This window comes from Lonchura striata, chromosome 3 (genome assembly GCF_046129695.1).
Source record: "Lonchura striata isolate bLonStr1 chromosome 3, bLonStr1.mat, whole genome shotgun sequence".
In the NCBI taxonomy this organism is placed as follows: domain Eukaryota; kingdom Metazoa; phylum Chordata; class Aves; order Passeriformes; family Estrildidae; genus Lonchura; species Lonchura striata.
In genome coordinates this window covers 43,228,060-43,250,894 of record NC_134605.1, presented here as the reverse complement: position 1 = coordinate 43,250,894, position 22,835 = coordinate 43,228,060, and the positions used below count along the sequence as shown (strand labels likewise).

The 22,835-nt window shown below is 42.0% G+C and overlaps 1 protein-coding gene across 3 annotated transcripts; it reads right to left on the bottom strand.

Moving 5' to 3' along the window:
• Positions 1–3,519: 3,519 nt before the first annotated feature.
• On the bottom strand, positions 3,520–22,758 carry TAF5L (TATA-box binding protein associated factor 5 like). Of its 3 annotated transcripts, none has more exons than XM_021527140.2 (5): positions 22,665–22,758; positions 18,471–18,615; positions 13,742–13,846; positions 10,611–11,335; positions 3,520–5,522 (listed from the first exon to the last, which is right to left on the bottom strand). In XM_021527140.2, the coding sequence occupies exons 2-5, from the start codon at positions 18,610–18,612 to the stop codon at positions 4,725–4,727; spliced, it is 1,770 nt and encodes a 589-aa protein (XP_021382815.1). In that variant the 5' UTR covers positions 18,613–18,615; positions 22,665–22,758; the 3' UTR covers positions 3,520–4,724. The 3 variants fall into 3 exon arrangements, with proteins under 3 accessions (XP_021382815.1, XP_021382813.1, XP_021382814.1); XM_021527138.3 differs by lacking the exon at positions 22,665–22,758 and adding an exon at positions 20,315–22,483; XM_021527139.3 differs by lacking the exon at positions 22,665–22,758 and adding an exon at positions 22,014–22,483.
• Positions 22,759–22,835: the final 77 nt, after the last annotated feature.

Here is a 22,835-nt window from a genome sequence, read left to right as displayed (position 1 = left end):
CAAAGTGAACAGAAGCATCACTACTCTGCTGGGGAAAGGAGTGAGAGCAGAGAAATAAAACTGGATACCATCATGATCCTGGTGTTGTGCCCTGACACTCATAGCTCCTGAACTGCCTCCCATCCCATTCTCCAGAGCTGGGATAGTAATTCCAGCATACATCCTTCCTTTGGCATCCCAGTAGAAGGATTAGGAGTTGCTTCCTCCTGTTCTCAGGCAGTGTCAGAGGAGCACTGCCCATGTGCTGATATGCTTGTACAGCACCAAACAGTATGAAGCCTGACTGCTAGCTGATTCTCCATGTGTATATGCAAAAATGTTGTCATCAGGCTTGTCATAAACAGAATACTACAACTTCAATGAAGATAACAAACCTTTGCAAAGAGAAGACAATTCTATCCTAAAAAGGAACTGCAAAGACCTGGATGAGGTAGAAAATCAGGGCTACTGATAAAGCAGGTTTCTGAAATTGTCTCCTTCCTCCCCTAACCCTCAGCTTAATGCAAGAGTAACGCTTGTGATAGCAAGTTATAGAAATAACTTCTACAGCTTTCTTGTTCAACAACTTCCTTGTCCCAAGAGACTGTTTCTTCAGGATAACACACAGTAGATAACACCTTGCCTTAAACTGTGCACTTAGAATGTATCACCTTCTCTGTTCACCTGCTGCTCAGTGCTGTTGCATAGTAGTGTCCATGAAGCAGAAAGCCAGACAGAGGTTTAAAATTGTTACAAAAAATTACCAGTCCAGAGGAAAAGTTTTTTGTTCTTGAAGCACACTGAGCAGAGCGAACGTTATTATTTCAGTCAGTTTGGGCTCCTACCCAGTACTTAAAAAAAAAAAAAAACAAACCATAGCTGATGTGCAACGTGCCAGGATAGTCTTTGGCAAGGGACATCCAGGCACTTAATTTTACCATCACATCGGTGTCTTGTAGTGGTACAGTTTTAGAGCCTGGCTCACCGTAAGCAACTGGACACCGCTCAGAAGAAAGGTCATTTCAGGACTTTTTTGAAGAACCCACAAAGACCAGAGGTCTAACAAAAGGCAGCAAGTGTTGAAACAAGGTTAGCAACATGGCCTGAAGTCCTTTTTGTTTTTCTTGGCAAACCCAAAGGACCTGTTAATGGAAATAACATTTCTGTAAAATGTTTTCAGACCTAAAAATGCTTTCAAGAGACAATCTTTTCACTATGTCACAAAAATGGGGAGGAACAGGATGAACTTTATAATTTCAGGAATTACGACATTTAGACTGAACAGGGTGGCAGCACACTGCTCTGGGAGATGCCCGTGTTGAAAGTGAGAAGGGCAACTTTAGTATAGACCTGTGAATGGGTGTAGCAATTTATTAGAGCACATACTCCTTCCTTTCCTCAGTATTCAGTGACTAAGCATGGACTTTTACCTTAGTTTTGTCTATACCTGCTGTGGCCTGGACTACCTTACACCCTGGAAAGGGGTTTTGCTCTTTGTTGTCTTTTTCAATTCAAGAGGTTAAGGAACAGAACAAAATTATCAGATAGCAAATGTCAAAACCAAATAAATATTTTTCTCTCCTCATAAAACTTCTTGCTGCAGCAAACAGTGGAAGCTACAAGCTATAGCTGATTAATAAAAGAGATGAGTCTATTTTAGATTAAACTAAATGCATCAACAGCTACATAGCATGCAGTGCCAGGGGTCTACTATAACAAACCCCAAACCCCAGCAAACCTAACTGTGAGAAGACAGGATTGTGTAAACCAGGAAAGGACTGCTGTCCATTTGTCCTCTTTTTCTGACCATCTCCTGACAGCCACTGCTGGTACCATGCAGTGCCTTGTACCCTGTGCATCACCCAGGAGGCACATGAAGTAAAAAGTTTTGCAGGAGAAGGAGAACCCAGTTACCCAACTGAGAACTAAGTTACACATGGGGACACAAACTGCAAGATTCTGCTATGATGTTTCTTAACATTTCAGTGTTTAAATTTGTCATCTTAAGTGCTTTTGTGGTTTTTGGTACGTATTTAAAACAGAAAGTAGACCGTGCAAGTATACTTATTTCTGAACTAGATAGCTAATGGAGACTACAGTCCAAATTTTGCTAGATTTTATGGTATTCCTTCCTTCCATTCATACTTTCCTCCCAATTCTGCCTTAAAATTCAGCCTGTCAATCAACTGCCGACATCTTTTATAGTCTAGATTATTTCCTAGTTTCTGTCAAAGAGCACCAAAAACTCTCCATACAGTACATTGTTGTTTATAGGTTTGAAGCACATAATTAATGACTGTTTTTCCAACAATTCAGGAATCACTTTTACATCTTTTAGCCTATGTGCATATACAGGATTTGCTTCTGAAGTCTCTTTTCTCTTGTCATTTCTACATGCAATACTTCAGAGCAACCCAAGTAATAAAAAGCCCAATTCTGCTGTAGAACTGTAGAAGTAAGATGTTAATGGGAAACTTTGTTCTCAGCCCATCTTGTTCTTACTTCCGCCCCCTACTCTTTCCCCCTCCCTTCCTCTCCTTCCCTTTTGGTTGCTGTTTGCTCTGCTTCAGGACCAAAACTCCAGCTGCTCTAAATCTAAACACTGCTCAGGACATATGGCAACGAACAGCAAAATGAGTTCCAGTGAGCACTGGTGGGCCATATCCTTCCTGGGTATTCACAAAGACATTCAGCCAAAACAGTCACTTCACAATAAAATCTTCATGCTAGACTATACAACATCAAGCAAAACCACTCAAAGCAATTAGAGGGATTACTGCAGGTTGAAGAATACCATGTGTTTAGTCTGGAAAATGGTATTGATTCAACAGAGCTGAGGGAGGTCTCTCTAAAGACCTGCATAGCACAAAGCATCAGCAACACAACCATCTTCCATACATTTTTCTTCAACACGCCCAATCCTGGTCTGGGATTGTTAAACTGCTTCACACTTCTGACATGCAGCCATCAGAGGATCAGCAGTACCATTCAACTCCAGGTGTACAGAGGGGTTTCTGCTACTCCCAGCACTGAGCCACAGCACATGCTGGTGTTAATGTCAGAAAGGTCAAACACTTTTCTGGTAAAAATTTGGTTTGTAAATACACAATAAAATAAAAAGGCAACTGTGAATTGTTTATCATTAAAATCTGGAAGGGCTGAGGGAATCTGATGGGAATTATCATTTAATACCCACAGCCTGTCCAGAACACATCTGCTTGAAAGAGGCATTTTGACAGATCAAACTACAAAGTAAAGGTTATGTAGTGCTACAGAATGAGGCCTTCTGGTGCACAGTGTTAACCTCAGGGGGTACCTAGATCCTCCCCATACATATCAGCTGACCTACAATAGTAGGTCAGTATTGATATCCCACTCCATGATGTGTCCCATCAGCTCTGTGGCAAGCAAGTAGGGTGACATCAAAACAGCACCAAGTGACCAAGGCCACCAGACTCAGCCTTCAAGTAGGTCTGTCTCATGCAGTGTAAGGGAAGCTGCTGCCCTCTTCTTCTCATACAAGTCAGAGCAAACTTCCCAGAAAGGGACCAAACAATTTTTATTTTTCTTTTTAAACTAAATGCTTTTAATAGAAAACAAAATACAAAATAACTCTTTCCAGAAAGCAGAAATATTTAATCTCTCCAAATGACAAACTAGAACGTGCTTTTTCTGCAGATTCTTGTAAATGCTGATGATTTATCTCACAAAATGTTCATGAAACTGGTATTGCAACATTTGAGAAAAATCCAACACTGGCAGAGCTGCCTCTGTGTACACACAATAATTTAGTAATACTATTTTTTCCCATGTCACTTCGTGTGTTTCTCCCCATCCTCCTCTCCCCAGCTGCCCACTTCCATTTATGGAAATCTTTCTGTGAGGTGCAGTGGTGGGTTGCCATGCCCTGTTTCCATTAGGAGTCCAAACTTGGCTGTTTCCGTTCTATGGTGCCCTCCCTCCAGACAAGGCAAGTTGTTTGTTATCCTTAAATCCACCACTCTGTCCCCACTGCCCTCCCTTCCTCAAAACACAGAGCAACCAGAGTCAGAAAATTTCCTAATTAATGGAACATAAATACACATAATCACAGCTAGTACCAGGAACCAAATCCAAAGAACAATGCAGAGATGGGCCCCAACTGAGGTCAGATTTCCTTGCCCTTACTGAAAAAGAACAAGGGTATTTTCTACTTTAGTCCAAAATATTCCTGAAGTGCTATAGGGAGCTGAAATACTTAGGACCACTATCACTGTAGAAAATACGTAATGTTCTTTTAATAGAAGGGTCTTAAAAATGCTGGTCCTCTGCAATACCAGGAAAGCAAAACAGAACAAAAACCACTGGGCCAGTAGTTCTCCACACACTCAAGCCAAATTAACAGTAGATAAGATGTGCCCATCAATCAATGAATGATATTTAAGTGCAGGTCACCAGCTTATCTGGTTGGCAGTTTCACCTGTCTGGGCCAGGCTTTCAGTTTCCCCAAGTTACTGGATTTACTCCCCTTTTCCCCATTCCTAAAAGTACAAAATTAGAATGCGTATTTTCATCAATCCTCCTTTTTTTCGTTATTCTGTTCAATAGCACAGGCATTTTTGCGACGTCTTAAAGCATTTGCATCACTCTGAACAGGCCCTTCAAGGGGGCAGAGGAAGAGAAGTGTTTCACAGTCAGTAAGCTCAGTTTGCAATGGACTCTGGTATACAAGACACCCACCCGCTTCCCTAAGACAAAAAGCAAAATTAATGTTCCTGATTTTCTTGTGCAATTCCAGTCACTAGAAGAAGATTACAGGCCATAAACTGTACACTCAGTACATTATTCATCTGTCCGGTATATACACCAACCAGTTCACTGGAAGACCCATCTGCAGGAGCGTTGCAGTAAGTGTTCCGAATGTCCCAGACCCGAACTGAATTGTCCATCGATGCTGAAGCAATTAAACTACTGTCAGGGCTAAAAGTAAGACTGGTTATGTTGTCTGTGTGCCCCCTCAGTTCTTTGTAAAGAGTTCCTGATGCCAAGTCCCACAGCTTCAGCCGCTGGTCTTCACCTGCTGATGCCAGGTACTTACCGTTGGGGGAAAACGCGAGTGCCAGCACAGGGCCCCGGTGCCCGGTGAAAAGCCGCACTGAGTTGCCCTGCTGAGTGCTCCACAGGCGCACGGTTTTGTCCGTGGAGCCCGTTGCTAAGTAGTTGGAATTGGGGTGGAACTTGATGCAGTCCACGTCCGCCAAATGGCCCGCGTATATTCGCAGTGGGTACGTCCGATCAAACGACCAGAGCCTTGCAGTGCGATCGTGGGAACCGCTGGCAAAGTACAGGCTGCAGGGGCTAATATCCAAATCCCAGACAGGATAGGCATGTCCTTGGTACAACACAGTGTTTGTAAAGCTTCCGAGGTCCCAGTACCTGATGGACATGTCCTCAGAACAAGATAAGAGTCCTGAACTGTCTGAAAGGAACCTTGTGCTATACACAGGTCCACAGTGTCCTCTCAGGATCTTCATTTCCGTGCCTGCGTTGTCATCCTCTTCCTCCTGGTCAAGAAGAAGAAAAAGGAACAAGGAAGGAAAGCATGTTTATCCATTCAACAAATATAAAATCCTCCATGAGGAAACCAGGAGGGTGTTAATACAGAAGGAATTAAGATAATTTACTTTATTTACTTTAGATGTGGCACAGTTTGTGCAACTCTGAGACACAAACATTGCTGGTACATTTGCTACAAGTGAATACTGAAAGAGATGGTGAGATAAGACTTTCTATAAAGGCATTCTCTTTAATTTTGGTACCCTTATGCTCAGTCCAGAAGGCATCTTAACCAGAGACTGCAGGCACAGAGGGGAATAAATATTTGATGATATTTTTCCTTTTGCTAAAAATATATGCATAGTCTCTCTCCGGTCTACTAAAAATACTTGGCTAAGATGTTGAATGCAGATCTTGGCATCTACTCTTTTTGTGTGGTCATTGTTGGAAGTGAATCTCACAGTAGAGGGAAACAAGCACAGATGTCTTAAACGAAAGGCAGGAGATGGAAAGACAAAGGATATTTGACAAGCTGTCTGCTTAACATTCTTTCTCAATTCCGCATGTGAACAGAAATGCAGCAAGGCTAACATAAATTTCTCCCTCTAAGCTCCATCAGGATGCTTTCACATCCTCACCCTTCCTGAACAGCCTTCAAGAATAGCAAATGTATGCAGCTTATTTAGGCCAATGTATCTATTTTGGTGTAGGAGACAATGAACAATCACAAAAATGATGGCACTGGAAAACCTTTGCATCCTGTAATTATCCAATTCAAGTACCAGGGCAGATAGTCAACAAGTAAAGGCTTTTGTTTTTAAAGACTAATTCAGTAAACTGAGATAAAGGAATCTCTTGATGGAGATTTCCTGAGTCTCTAAAAGCCTACTCAGGTACCACCTCTTGACGCTCTAAGGCTACAGACTACACAGGTTTCAACAGATCTCAGAAGTGTCCTTGCTTGACAAACTGGGGTCTCACTGACAGTGCAAGATAACTAACTCTTGCTTGGGGTACACCTGTGTAGCAGCTTGAGACCAGCCTTCCTCGGGACTGTCAGGAAGACACTTTTCCTCAGTACTGAATCAGTGACACTCATTCACAGACAATCTCTGCACATCAAATTCAACATGACATCCTTTTGTTTGTAAGCAGCCCCTTTATCATTTATCATTTGAACTGGCCCATTTCCTGCAGAAGGAGCACTTCCTGCCCTGAGAGGAAACCAAACTCCCCAGGGCTGCTGGACTGTTGACAACCAGCAGAAGTCAGAGCAGCAGGAGTCAGTGTGTTGTAAGCAGCTCTCCACCTCCCATGCCCCCACCTCCAACCTCAGGACCCACAGACAGTTTGGCTTCAGACTTAACAATAACCCAGAAAGTGCTTCTCCTCCAGTGGTTTCAAATTTCACGCTGGAGGTGAGCAAACTCTGACTTAGCCATCTCCTTGCCTTTCTCCATCTCAACGGCATGTTACATAGTAGGCAGCAAGCCATCTTTAGCAATGCTGCTTCTCTTCATAGTCAGCACCCATGGGAGCTTTATAATGTGGCTGGAAGCCAACTTCCTCTCTGCTATGGAGGTGAGGCAAACAGAAACTGCAGGATCTGCCATGCAAAAGGACCATTCTTATTCAAATTGCTTTCCTACTGGAATCCACAGCATCTCTAGGCTGTGTTGCCACATTAAAGGAGAATGGCTGATACCGGCAGCATTTTATACTATTTAATTATGACCATAAGATTCCTGACAAGTTAACCAGTGGAAGCCCATTCAAGCTGCCTGTAATTGTACTAGTTTCTGCAAATTTTGCAAGTCCAAGTACTTAATTTTGTGCATTTAAATACAAGGCTACATGGCTGTCTGCAAGCACCTCCTCTTCCCTCCTTGTATTACAGTACCAGGAGATTTGACAACACCTTCTGCAGCGTTGAAACCCACACTCCTATATGGTCACAGGTAGCAAATCTTATCTTTTTGTTGGACACCCACTTAGCACAACTGCACACTCCTGTCATAGCTCACTGAAAACAGTACATCTATAATGCTTCTGAGTCGCCACATTTTTCAGTTTCCTCCCTATCCAAGTTAGTCTGCTGACCAGATTAGCAAGGCAGCTGCAAGTGCAGCCACCAAGCCTCAAAAAGCAACAATGATAGCCTCAAAGAGAAACAAATCATAAACTCACATTCCTCCCTTTTTTTTTTTTTTTTTTTTCCCTAACAAGTAACAGGTTTTCCTGGGTGTCATAATCTCTCTCATCCTGCACTGCTCTTAAGTTGTCAAAAGGGAAGACCTCTTATCTGTCTACAGCAGAGATACCCTAGCATGGAATGATAAGGAAGGACAGCTCTCTTTGCAAGATATTCTTTACTGCTCCTTCCAGAATTCCCTCCCATCTGCCATCAAGCAAGGTGTCAGCATCATTCCCACTCATTATCACTTGAAGGACTACTGCCACTTAAAAGCAGAACTTTAGAAGCAGAGCTAAATGGGGTCAAGTCTTAGTCTTCACAGGATTTAAAGGCTGGCACTATTGTGGTTTGGAACAGAGCATTATTTTCTGATGTTGATTTATGGAGTACCAGCAATGAACATGGTAAAATTGCAAAGACAAAAACAATACTTCCATTTGTACAGCTACAAAACTCCATTTTTATACTGGACTCAAAGTAAGAGGGACAATAAAGTGGCATTTGTGAGATGCTACTATACAGGAAACAGAATTACTGTATCCAAAATAGTAAGTCTCTCTTATTTGCAAGAAGAAAGACTACACTAGTGAAGTACACTGCAGCACCACACTGAGCAAAATTTAGTAAAACTATACCTAGAAAATTATTTTGACCTCAGTGACACAAAGACTTCACATGGACTAGGAAAAAACTGTTGTTCTAACACATTTGCTAAATTTCAACCTCTTTTACATACATATATACACAGACCCCTTCACAAGAAGAATTAAACCCAACAGAGTAGCTTTAGTGCCACCCTGAACAACATTCACTGAAACTAGCTTGATTTTAGACCTTTGTGACTGCATAAAAGGAAAGATCTGTTTCCTTGCAGAAAATAAAAGACCAGGCTGAAGACTACTTATTTAATGCATTACTATTTAAATACATTATCCAAAGCTAATTATGCAATACAGAAATCAACCAAAACAAATTTTAACATTCTCATAAGTTATTTTATAGGACTCATAGAAAAAATGTCAAAGCAGATTCAGAATTTTTGTTCTTCGTCAAAGTCTGTATCAGCTTCATCCCTGTGAATTGCACTGATCACACTGCAGTGACAATCTGAAATACAGCCCCTGCTCACACTGAGCTGCAGCCCAGTCAAGGTAGTCTGGTTTGGTCTCGGTATATTTGGCTTCCTCTCGCATGGCATCAAGGCAATTGCTGGCCTGTTCCCCCCTGCAACGCTGTGGGTGCCTGTGCCAGTCCACTTAGGGCTCCCAGATATCTGAATTCATCTCTTTGTAGTCTAGGGGCTTTCATTTGCATTTGGTAATCAGGTGCTCAGGCTGATATTGGTAGCCTCCCTCAATTCTGAACTCCTGCTCAGGTCACTGTTTGTTTTGTCAGTGGTGGATATTATTCAGGGCAATGATGACTTTGATCTGTGCTGGTTTTTGACCAGTTTTTGGCTTTAGACCTGTGCACAAAACATCAACTAGCCACCATAAACCATGAGCAGTCAGGATTCCATGGCAGACTCCTAAAATGTGTACAATGCCAAGTCTACGACTACATGCCAAAGAAAGCTAATACACTCCTGATAACCTGGCAGTATCTCATTTTTCCACAGTCCAAGCCAAAGAAGGTGACCTGCTGATTTACCAGACAAATCCTCCTCTGTTGCAGGTTGCTGACATTTGGCTTCCATGATGGGCAATATACAGTCACTATGCCCTATGAACTCTTGCAGTTTATAATGAAAACAAGTCATAGCTCTATTTTGGGCTAGTCTGACCCACTTACCTGCTCACTCTGCAAAAAGGGCAAACCTGGGAAGCAGTGAACATGCTGCTGTGCTGTCTCACCTTGATGCCTGCCTCTTTTCTCAAGCTGTTTAACAAACCAATCCCCAATCAGAGATCTCTAAATACACCAAGCTCTCAGCACTCTTCCAAAATAAAATGGAACTTTGCCACTAAGTATTTTTTAGAAGAAAAAACAGTGGAAAAAAGGTTGTCTCTCTCCTGATAAACACTCAACACAAGAACAAATTAGTTACTTTTTTTTCTTTAGAAGAAGAGTGATTAAACAGCAGAAGAGTCAAAATTTTGATCTCTAACCAGATATAAGTTGCTACTTGGGCAGCTGTGTGGAGAGGAGAGGAAAAGTGTGACTAGAAAGGGAAACAGAAAAAAGTCAAGCAGAAAATGCCAGCTAGCTTTGCATGTGAAGTAAAGGTACACACATCCTGTCCTTGTCTTTAGCACTCTGAGGAAGAATAGGAGGCCTCTAAAAAGTTTCAACACTTCAGATTCCTTAGCATTTTGCATAATTCTTCCATAACCCTTGACCTCTGGCAAATTAAGGTGATACCCAAAATACAGCTTTGCACATAGGCATCTGATCAGACTTCTTTAGCACTTTCCTTACTTTGTCTATATTTTCTTCTTCCTGTTTAGCTGCTCTTCTCTCCACCCTTTTGCCTGGTTGTTCCGAGCTACTTCCCTTCTAGTTTTCATTTGGCACAGTGTTTTCATTGCCTGTATCGCCTTGTTTCATCTTCCCATGCCAAAGAAGGCTCCATGCTCCTCAGGGAAGAGAGCCTACTCTAGTCACCTGTCCTTTCTGGGTTTCCTCTCTACTGTCATTTGTTCAAAGACAGCTGCAGGAGAGGGACCAGCACTCAGGACTAACAAACTATGACCTAAGCACAGACTGATTACACCTGAATTTAGCATTTACAACCACTGCAGAGAAGAACAAGGATGACAGTAGGTTATAAAATCTCTGCATCAAGGCAGACAGGTTGTGCAACAGTCTCAGAGTTCCCTAAGACATTACTACATACTCAACAATCCGTATTCAAAGCAAATCAGCAGAAGGGGAAGAAGGGAGGAAAAAAGGGTATCCAAACCTCCTCATCTAGGATGTCACAAGCCAAACGGATGCGGGATACATCAACAAGGTGGGGCTCAGATTTCAACTTCCTGGAGCGCAGGCTCCACAGCTTCACACATGAATTATCAAACCCAGCAGCAAGCAGCTTGCTATTTGGTGAAATCTCTGCAGTGTTCAGCAACTGCTCTGTGTTATAGAAGGCATAGAAACAGATGGTGGTTAAGGAAGGGGGCCCATCCTTGACACGTTTAATGCTGTCCTGCAGTAAATCCAGCGCTGCCTCATTCTGCAGAATGGAAGCTGGCACATCACTGGGTTCCAGGCCGTTGCTCTCGTTGCGTGAGGAGCTCCCACCAGCATAGAGCTGGTAGTCAGTCCTCTTGGCAGGCTGCACATCCAAGTGAATGTGCAAGGTCAAGACTTTGCACAGGGCGTTGTTGTTGTCACTTTGGAGGTAGCGAAGAAGGTAGTTGTAGCTGTCCTCTTGAAGGCGGATGACATATTTGTTGTCCAGAAAGGCCCGGAGCTTCAAGTTGGACAGGATATCTTGAATAGTCATGGTAGTCTGCAACTGTTCAATGATATCCTTCTGGCTGGCATTCTGCAAGAACATGCCATGGAAGCGGCTGTAAAAACTGTCCACTGTGCTTTTTAGGCCATTCTGGACCATGTTCAGATGGAGGTAGACGAAGAGGGGATACAGAAGAGGCATCACTTCATGGCTGTGCTGAGAATCTGAATCTATATAAAGAACACAACAACAAACTTTGAATGACTTTTCAAACCACTTCCCACTGGGAATAAAAGAGGATGACTACTGAGAAAGCCTTGACAGTGCCATCAGAAAGCAAGCAAAAAGAGACGTTTGTTGGCACATCTAAGCAAACTTCTTCTGTCACCTAAAGGAGGTACAGTAGAGATTGCCACATCAGTGAGATACCTTGTCAGAACAAAATGCAGGTATTTCAAAACCCTTTTCAGGTGTGGGACAACTAATAATATACCACCTCATAAAATACATGATAGTTGAATTTCCCCCATTTATTTCAAAATAAAAAATATGATCTTTGTACCCTTTGTTTATTGTGACAAATAAACTTTAAAAATGTATTAATTGTATTTAAAAGAGTACTTTAAGTGTTTAAGCCAAAATTATTTACCTAGCTTGTCTGGCCTGAGCTTTTTTTTTCTCAGCTTCAGTAAAACCTAAGTGTGGTGCTTTGGATGGAACTGATTTGTCTTCAGGAAGATACAGTTTCCAAAATGTACTGCAATATGCTGTGCCCTTGTTTTATTTTTGTGCCTGCTCATGTACATGCTTTTCTCTCTCTGCCAAGGCAGATCGCAGCAGTAATTCCTAGTACACAGTGTAACAAACCCCGATTAGGCTGTGCTGTACCTTGCAGAGGCTGATCTGCGCAACAGCTCCACCCCTCCTTCCCCAGCTTCTCTGGGGCTGCTTGCCAGCTGCAGGGAGCTGGAGGAGTGGAGCCTGCCGAACACCATAGCAACAAACAGGGCCACAATGAGTTACTACCACAGGAACAAATGGTCCAAATTAATGGAAAACAAACAGGCACTGCTGATCCTCAAACATTTGCTGATCCTCAAAACGCATTGCTGCTTTTGAACATGCTCTTCCCTCCTGCCACTCACCAATGTATGTTCTCTTTTCTCCCTTCTCATTAGGTTATTTTTTCCTTTGTGTTGAACACTCTTCCAGACTTTCTCTAGTCCATACTGTGCCTCTCATTTCTACAGGAGTAGCTACAGAGTATGCATGGTGTGCAGTGTATATGCAGTGTGCATACATATTTGCATACTTGAGCATCACTCTTCTTCATGTCCCACTGAAACTGGGCCAAAATCCGTGAAAACAGTGGTCTGCATGTAATACAAGCTCTAAGCAGTCAGCGAGTTTCTTTTTTCCTCCAGGTGCACTAGTCCAAAAAAGAAACAAAGGGAAGGACCTCTCTTTGCAGTAGGGGAAAAAGGGAAGAGATGGGAAGCTGGCAGAAACAGGAACAAAGAAAATGTTCCCTAGGAACATATGAAGAGGTTACAGGAGCTTGGTCTGTCTAGAAGAATAAGGGGGTATTCAATTGCTTGCCTTCAGTACTCAGTGGGACATTACACAGGAAAAGGAGCCAGCCTCTTCTCAGAGGTGCTCAGTGGAAGGACAACAGGCAAGCTGCTGCAAGGCAAATGATGAAAGCTGTCAACCCAAACACCAAAACCTAGCACTTCATCAAGCATTAAGCAAGCACTTCACCAAGCACTGAACAGAGCTATCGTACTTCTAAAAATTTATTAAACCATAAGGATTTACTTAAAATACTGAAGTGCAAAGGTATTGGACTGCTGTAGATGACAAGGTGCCAAGAATTCACTATTTGCTGCCTTTGCTTTCCTGCTCCTTTCCCTTCCAAAACTATCAGAAATAATAATCCTGATGTTATTCACACTGGGACCAAATCCATACACTGGACAAATATTGTGTGTGACAACTTCACTTTCCTTGGTACTATTCTTTAAAAATTCTATCTCCTTTCTTCTTCCTATGTGAGTGACTTATAAAAGAAATAAGGACACTCCCAAGAGTACTTGTTAAAAAAATTATAAAATAATTATATAAAAATTAAATCATTATTTGTATTCTGCATCAGTACAGAGTACAAACTATTTTACCTTGCTGTATTGCTCCAGTCTCAAAGCCAGTACACCTAAATTTATGGGAACACGTTCTCCCTTGGAAATCCAGACCATCATGAGAACAAGCCAATTACGGATAAAAATAAAACCTTAAACTAGGATGCAACAGAGAGCTACAGTCTTTTCTCAGTTACTTGCCTTTCACAAAAAACACTGATTTTCCTTCCTGTCCTATGTAAATATGGTGTTGCCTAGAAGACCTACAAAGGGCAAATGCTTGAAGAAGAAAAGGCAAAAGCCAGCCATCTACAAAACTCAAAGCTATTCAGCACATAGAAAACAACCAAAAAAAGAAAACATACTTCTATTTTAGTTGAAATCTCAAAACTAGAAATCAAAACATTATTAGAGATATGATTTTGAATTTTACTGTATTGCCCTTTACTCAATAAAATGACAAAAAAAGTCAGTTTTCTTCCATGCTTCTCAATTTACCTGTCAGAAAATTGCGTAATCTTCCAAACTGTACTTCATATTGCTGTGGCTCCGCCAGGCAGGGAGCTGCAGACACGACGTTGGCACAACCAGACTCAGATTGGACTGTGAAATAAAAAAAGCAAAACATACATAAGGATTTAAGGATTTTTACACGTGTGTCTGAAAACAAAGCTTCTCATAAAATCCAATGTATGCAGCCACTCATATGACATTTCATCTTTCAAACCATTCAAGTATGACATAGTCCAAAACATCTAAACATGGCATTAACCACCTAGACAGAGCATAAAGGAGAAAATACACTGAAAGCCAAAACCCACCCTAAAAATCTCAGCAACTCACCTCTTCCACCCAGAACACATTTTCAGGTTTTCAAATACAACCATAAATTCCCAAGAAATTCAGTGTAACAACCATTACAGACTCCTCATAAGTTTTACAACTGTGGTTTTGCAACTTTACATTCAATAAAGATGAGAAAAGCAGCATACAACTTTGCTCCAAAGTATAGTTTCTTTTTCAGTGAGTCCCAGCAACCATCATAAATAGGTCTAAAGTGACAATACTTCAGATTCTCAAATTTCTCATCCCAGTCATTATAATTTACAACAAATTAAAAGCATTATAATTTATTAAGTCTCACAGAGGTGGTGGAGAAAACTGAATCTCTAAGTAAACACTTGGTAATGTTTTACCAAAATGTGCCCTCCTCCCTGAGAATTTTAGGTTAAGGGGGAGCTGACAACTGACCACAAACACAGCTGTTACAGTCTCCTCAGACCGTGCTAAACTGTTTTGCAGAACCAGACTCTCGAAAAAGTGGTTCTGAACTGTTTAGAAAGGGAATTGGCTTCTCCTTCTCTTGCACCAAACCTCTGCTGTTCTGCTAATGGCCTGGAATTCACAGGGGACTTTGTGCAAGTTTATAGACATGCACCAAGAAACCCCAAGCACATGCAAATACCAGTGATTAGAAACCCAAGTTCTGCTGCTCTAAATAGAGCACAAGAAGGCAAAGAGTTTCACTATTTTCCTTTCTGATTTTTTTTTTCTTCAAATCATAACTCTCGTTCCCTCCAAACCCTTTATTTTTATTACTTTCACTTCAATTCATTTCAGTCTTCCTTGCCCTGCACCACTTTCCATCCTCTGCCTTTCTACTCCTGATTGATTGGGAGGTGTTTTGTTCCAGCATTTGGCTCATGCACAGAGGCACAAGTCTGACAGCCCTGGAAGTCTATAAACAACACTATCAAATGTTCACACGCTGAAGAGAGATAGGCCAGTCTCCAGCTCATCTCAATGCCTCTAGTTAGCAAGAGATCAGCACATGGTACACAGGCAGCCTGTCACTATTCTTCCCCCGCTCCTCTCTCTCTTTCTCTCTGGTAAGACACAGGTTTACCTTCCTTCAGTTTGGGTAAATACATGAGGTATGTTTGGCAAGGTGAATTCAGCTCTTGAAATAGAGAGATGGGCTGAGCTCATCATCCTCTCTTGGGGAAAAAAAACTAAACCAAAACAAAACCAGATTCCAGCATCAATATGATACCATCTCATTTTTAAATGAGTTCAGATATAAATGAATATAACTTGCTGAAAGTTGCACAGCTACACTGGAGCTTTCTACAGCCTGGCTGCTTCGGAAACTCAAAGATGGTAAGAACTTCACATTCACATACTGGTACTACTCAATATCTAAAGTGAAAAGCTCTTCTATTTGGATGTAAAATTGAATATAATCAATCTTCAGCATGAGAAAGTAAACTGCATGTATGTACACATAGTAACTCAATACTTAGTGACCGTTTCAAACGCAACCCATACAACTCTTTGTAAAAGCCAAGAAATGCAGAAATATGAGGGCCTGTCTCTTATGCTATCACAGGATTACATGTAAGAGTCAACTCTTGACAGAGATCTGGTGGCCTCATGTCTGCATGAATGGGAATGGCCTGCCACCTTGTTCATGCTATGCAATCAACTTTGAGATATTTTCTCCAGGCCACGACTTCCTCTGCATAAGCAACTTAGTTCCAAAATTAAGGTGTACATCATGATTCAGAAAGTGGAGTATCATCTTTGTCTACCTGTCCTGAAACAGGTTGCCTGACTGGGCAACCATTATGGCCTATTTTTTCAGTAATGATACTAGAGCTCATTCCCATCCAGCAAATGGTAAATGAACTCTACATACCAGACAGCTCTAACAAATTCTAATTCTTTGCCTTCTGAAAACTTTAAACCAATGAGAACTGCAAAAAGGATCAAGAAGTCAACTGATTCCAAAACAAGAGTAAAATTTCATGCACATTTTCCACCTGGTAGAAATAAAACACTGGCTATATTTTTCTCATATTTTAATAAACCTACCAGCAGTTTCTTTTCCACATTCCCCAGTGGTCATAAGAACATCAATTGGAAATATCTGCTCCTCCACAGCCAATTAAGTGCAGCCAGCTATGCAACCTGATAGGAAATGCAAAGGAACTCACTCCTAACTCAGGGATATGGACAGTACCCTCCTGGTCTCGTGTGTTGGCTACCAGCATAATTGCTTCCAGCTAACAAATGTGGGGCTACTGTAAACGTTGTGTAACAGCAACTGATTCCTATTTTAGATGAGTGTGATGATGTATAACGGTACATTATTTCAGCTAGTCATATATGCTAACAATGCTATGGGCAGTATTAGAGGAACCTTTCCTTGGTCACTCACTCTGTCCTCACACATTGTCCTTGTTTTTTAGAGAAATATGGGATAATCACAAGGAAGCTCTGTGCTATTTTACTGCAGATATAATTGGATAGAATTCTAGATAATCTCATCTGGGCTCCCTCTCCCACAGAAAAGGCTGGACCAGATCATCTCCTGAGGTCCCCTCCAAGTCCCCCATTCACACAGGCTAGTTAATTTAAAAGTCAAACAAGAAAGCTGAACATAAAAAACAAGGTGAGCTTTGCTAAGGAAGAAGCAAAAACATCTTCAGAAAAACACATTTGATTAATTTCCCAAACATAAAGCGCTGCAAGCTTTACAATCTGCTCAGTTTTTACTCAGTTCACAAAACCAAGATGACTGCAGCAGAAAGTATTTTCAGCATCAGTTGTCAGATTAAGTAACAAGCTCGGGCTTACTTTTCTAACAATCACTGATGAAACTGCAGCATGCTTACTGACAGCTCACTGCAAGCGCATCTGACAAGAAGTAGTAAGCAGTTGAATACGTGAGCAGCCCATTTTCCCTTCTAATGAACACTGATGACTAAATTCTCAATTACCATCCACAAAACCCATGCACTGGCAAGAGGATAGAGACTAACATGAAATTTAGTAATATTTCATGGAAGTTCAGTAGAAAATACAAAATGTAACACATTCATTCAAACTCTTTATAGAAGTATTTTTTTTTCTGCATGAGGCCACATGCTCATGCAAGGGCTTGTAATCCAGTTCATCTTCATTATTTCAGACACTTCTGTGTCTTCCTCATATGGCTGGCATCACATTCTGAGCATGTTTTAACACAGATGTTTCTACCCACTTCTCACAAAAAAATCTCCCATTGAAAAACAATTCTGCAGTTTACTTTGGTTTCATCCTTTCTCCATCTTCCCCAGTACTTTTTCAGGGATTTCAATAAACTTCTGATAGTTAGGCTGAAAAAAGCAAGGAAATGAAAAGTACTATGATTTTAATAATGAAATATTGCCCAGTTTCCTCCAGATCACTGAGGGAGTCTTCCTGGACATTGACCTACAAGTCACTCATCTTTCGATGGTTAACTATGGTAAAATACTCTAAAGGTATTCCTTTAGAGTATGTTACCTGTTCCTGCATCCAGCCTTATCTAGCCACAAACACAGTTATTTAGCTATTAATATTTTGTCAAATTAAGTCATATTACAAGCAACTCCATCACTCCCCTTTGTCTGAGACACTGCCATAATCTAAGCTGTTTCATTGAGAAAAAAAAGTTTCTCCTTGCTTTTTTACCCAAAATATCAGCCCAGTATTTTCTCTTACTTTTACAAGTAAATTTAATCTCTGTATAGTCCACATAGCTTTCATCCTTCCAATACTTCTATGTGTTCAAGCAGCAGCAGAGTTTGTTGAAACAAAAATAATACTTACAATGACAACTGTCACAGACAAAATTTGGAAAGCAAGCTGTGTGGCAGGATTCAAGTGTCTTTAAGAAAGAGAAGAAAGTTTTATCTCCCTGCATGCTTTTTTTCATCTACTCAAGGTTTTGGGTTTTTTCCCCAAATGACAAGAGCAGACTCCTCATAACTACAAGGCTGACTATGTCAGAAAAAGACACAGCATTATCACTTTAAATTCATATGATATAACTCTGCTGAAGTACAAAGGTACAACAGAATTTCCTGCTTCTACTTCCTTTCTCATCTAGGTTCTTCTCCCTTCCATTCCAAAGCACCACTACTCACCAGACTTCATGTATTTGGGATAAACCAGATGTATTTTCCACTACCCTCAGCCTGGTATTTCAGCCTGATGTTTCACTGATTACAAATGTCATCTTGTTACACTTCACCCACATTTTCATTCTTCAGAAGTTCATAATTCACACAAACTTAACAGTGAGAATTTTCTTCATTTCAAAAGGAGAAATGTCCACATGCACAGACAAATTCATATAGCTGCCAGCACACGTGCTCACAACTCTGCCAAGAAGTAGTCATGGAAAATACGATAGGATTACCTGTGAGATTAGCTGCCATCTCTTCAGCAGTCTGACACAGCCTCAGCCCTTGTTTTAGGGGACCTTCTGAGTCCACATACTGACGGCGCTTGAGGTAGCAGGACACTGCCATCTGAATCTGTTCTGTGCGTACGCGTTTCATGACCTCAAAAGGAAAGAAAGAGGTGATGAGATCCTTACAGGGTAGGCTGAGATCAGCTTAGACTGTAGCTGCATCGGTACTGATAGAAAACAAACCTCTTTGCATTTTTGTTGCTGAGATATGAAACAGAACCTTCCAGGATTTGCCTCCCAGTACTATGGCCAGACTCAGATATTTTGTAGATACCGGAAGATATTTTGCCTAATTCTACTAATTCACAGAGGAATCAAGAATAGTTTTGGGGATTCTTGACTAAAACTGCAATGGTGAACTGAAACATTTTTGTTAAAAACAGCTCATAAAAAGGGAGTTATATCTCCTCCTTGAATTTTGACAGCAGCAGTCTGAGTACTCTTCAGTCATTTTCTGGTTGCTCTGCTTGACCAACCAACAAAAAAAGCTTCCAGAAGGTTCAGTGGAATGAGAAATTAACATACAAATATGGAAATTTTGGAAACATAATTCTTTATACATCAAATCTATTTGGGGAGTTCAAGAAGCAAAAGCTTATTGGCTGAATTTAAAGGTTAGAGCCAGACTTCTGGCACTTCACTGAGATAGGTTCCAGGAAAAAAAAAAGAGGGAAATTAAAAGCAGAGCTTTATCTATCATTTGGCTTGACCTATCCAGGCATCCCTCTTACAAAAGTTTGAAACAAAAAGAATCTTTTGAAGGGCTTTTTAAAATATTTATTTAGGAACCCATCCTCACAAACACCACTTGGAAGTACCTCATAATCAAGATGAGCCCTATGCTACCTTTTAGCCCCTGGCTTGTAATAAAGGAACCTCAGTAAGATGAATGCAATAGCTTCCTTGCTATTTGGGTAGTCGCTGTCTACACCAATCCTTCACAACAGCTATTAAGTTTACACAAAAGTTTAGATATCCTAAAAGGCTTTAAATAAAGCAAAACTAAGCCACAGGTTTTTTTTTGGGTTTTTTTTTGGGTTTTTTTTTGTTTGTTTGTTTGTTTGTTTTTTTTTTTTCCCCTATCACAACACCAGGTAAAGCCTGTCTGGAGATAGTTCAACACCTTACAGCCTCAATACCAATGACATCAATGTTTCCTGAGTGCTACTGCTTCCTGGTTTAAATAGCTAAATCTGATGAAAAACAGCTTCTCTGAAAGAGACAAGGATGCCTTTCCTTCCTTTGTAAGAACCATTATTTCTACCAAAAGGACAGCTTTAAAAACACAAATGAGTTTTTCCTAATACCCATGCACACTTTAGTGCTTATTCCACTTGTTAGAAAAAGAACCCTTTTGTGGAGTTAGGTACAAGTGGATGAGGATAAGATTTCAGCAATAGTTCACCTTCAACAAATACGAAGAATTGCAAACCCAAATGCTTGGGTGAAAACCTTAAAAAGATTCCCATTTGTTTCCACAGGTTAAGTAACTGTTGAGGGTGGGGAAGGGGCAACAGGTGGGGAGTTTTCAAAACATTTCCAGATAGAGCCATTAAAATAAAGTTTTCAACACCTTCTTTCACTCCAAAAGCAAACTTCCTTTTCATCTTCCCTGCAATTAATGAAGTCATATCTGAGACACTGCCTCAAGTGTAACACTTCTGCTGGAAACTGTAGAAAAGACAGAACTCTTATCAAGACCACCAAGTAGAGTGGGACACAAGGATGGACCAGCAACTTGGCACCTTCCTAAAAAACAGCCTTAACTAAGCTTCACAATGTATTGTTACCATTCTTCTGCATTTCAGCCAACAGCATGGACTCATGTGCAAGTGATTTGTCCAGGTCCACACCAAGGCATTTATGCAATCTTCAGAGCTTCTTGCACCCCTATGCACTCCCTCCTGCAGTCACAGTAGAGGATGTTAGCAGCAGTATTTCAAGGAGATTTTTTCCCTACTTCCAGGTGACACAACAGGAACTCCCTTAAGGAAATGCATCTTCATCAAGAAACACCCATTATCATCAGACACAGGTGTCACCCATACTCTAATTTCAGCTCTCTGCTTCTTCCTTCACTTTGCTCAGCATACAAAGAACAATGTCACCAAGGCAGGAAAAGCATTCATGAAAAGTGCAAGAGCAAAATCAACACTGCTACAAATACTGTTTATTGAGACATTTATCAAAATTAGAGTGTATCATAAAATAAACAGAAGGATGGCCTCCCAAAATGCCATCAGCCTGACTCAAGATATACCAATTCACAACAGGTCACTGAAGCAGAATTTAAAAGCATAAAAGGACAAGCCTGCCATTTTTAACTTTGTGTCAATTTTAAGACTCTTGCTCTCATAAGTGAGGATAATCTCCAAAATATGTAACAAGATGAAAGCATATAGAGTTCCTTGTTCACAAAATGCATAAAGCTTGAAACAATTGTTCAGAAGTCCCAGCTATCCAGCTGTCTCATTCTCCTCAGACAGCCAAAGAGAATAATAAATATTGATGCCATTAACTAATTTTACTGATAAGCAAAATACATAAGGGAAGATCAAATTGTGAGAATGCAGAGCTACAGTGCAGCATTTTCTGCAGTGTTTCAAACTGGAGAACTGAAAAAAGGTTAAGGTAATTTTTTTTTTTTTTTTGAGGAACCAAAACCACTGGGGAAAAAAAAAAAAAACCAGAGCAGAGGCTAATAACACAAAACACATTGCAAATTCCTCCTTCCTGGAAAGGCTGGAAATTAGTTGTGAATTAAGCACTGGGCCAAGGAAATTATTTTCCCGCCTATGCTACATTTCAGGTACAGGTTTAGGCAGATTCCACGGCCTTGAAATAATTCCAGTACAGACATACTAAAAAGAGTTTTAAAACTAGCACTGGAAACACTGCTTTTAAAGACTCTGTATTCCTGTCCTGACACTGGGACAACAGTCTCTTTCTTCCAACAGACTGAGGAAAGACGTGTGAGCATCAGAGAGCTAAATTAAACACCCAACTCCCAAACCAATAAAAGCATAAAACAAAAGCATCTTTTGAATATTCTCTAATAAGAACTCTGTCTCAGGCCTCAGTTGTGAATAGCAAAAAATAATCTTTTATCCTTTATCACCACAGGTGAAATATGGGGCCTACCAACAATAATAGGTCTCAATTTTAAATTTTGCGACATTAGGATAATCTGAAATTTACAAAATTTCAGAATAAACGAAATAAGGATAAACTGATATGGAGATAACCATAAACTAAGAGCCAAGGGATGTCGCACATGCAGCAGCTGTAATTCTCAAAAATAGGCAAGTAAACATGACAAGTTGACTTGGAGAGCACGGTGGTGGTGCAAAATAGAGAAATAGGATAGCAGGAACTACGAAGAAGGCTTTTGCCTGAACAGTGGCATTCATGTGAAGAGGCAGAGAGGGAACAGCTGTGATTTTTAAAAGAGCAGGAATCCATTTGCATTTGGACAGAGATCTGGCTCACCATCCACGAATGACGCTTTGCCAATTCCACACTGTTTGCCCCCAGCCCCCCTGCGGCCACAAGTCGGTGCCAAGCAGCGCTTCACCGATGTCCTCTGCGGGACGCGCTTTCCTCCAACCCACTTCACGCCACCCCGGGCCCCTCCTGGGCCGAGCGGAGCCGCGGACCGGGCGCTGCTCGCCCGTGGGCCCTGACGGGGGCACCGGGCCGGGAGCCCTGCGGGGCCCCGCGCCCGTCCTGCGGCTGCTCCGCGGGCCGAAGGGCGCTCGCTGAAGGGACGCCAAAGTTAAAGCTTTCTCCTGTCAATATTGAAAAAAAAAAAATAAAAAGAAAAAGGAGGAAAAAAAAAAAAAAGGGGGAAGAGAGATGGCGCGACAAGAAGACGCTCATTAAACCCACGCACTTTCCTGGGGAAAGAAGGATATCACGACCAGAGGCCCCCACGCGCCCGGCCCCGTCCGCAGCCGGGGCTGCCCCAGGGCCGCGCCCGTGCCGAGGAGCCTCCGCCGGCCTGCGGGAGCCGCGCCGGGCCTGCGGGCCTCCGCCACGAGGCGGCCCGCGGGACGCCCGGGCCCCATCCCGCCGCCGGCCCCGCCCCCCGCGCCCCCCCGAGCGGGGCCCGGGCCGCGGCCCCGGGCCGGACCCACTCACTGAGCATCGCAGGCGGCGGGAGGCGGCGGGAGGCAGGCGGGGGCCGGCGCGGCCGGACGGGGCTGTCACCGCACCCAGCGGAGCCGGGCGCTGCCGGCGGGCGCGCCGCCGCTGCCGCCTCCCCTGCGGGCCGGTGCCGGTGGCGCGGCCGGTGCTGCCCGGGGCCCGGCG

Bases quoted from the DNA above. Each gene is read 5' to 3' on its own strand.
- TAF5L (XM_021527138.3), bottom strand. From the start codon at position 20,350: ATGAGTCCATGCTGTTGGCTGAAATGCAGAAGAATG. The intron at 13,847-18,470 runs GTAATCCTATCG...TTTATTTCACAG, and splicing joins GATGGCAGCTAATCTCACAG to TCCAATCTGAGTCTGGTTGT. The intron at 5,523-10,610 runs GTTTGGATACCC...CTTCTTGACCAG, and splicing joins GTGACATCCTAGATGAGGAG to GAGGAAGAGGATGACAACGC.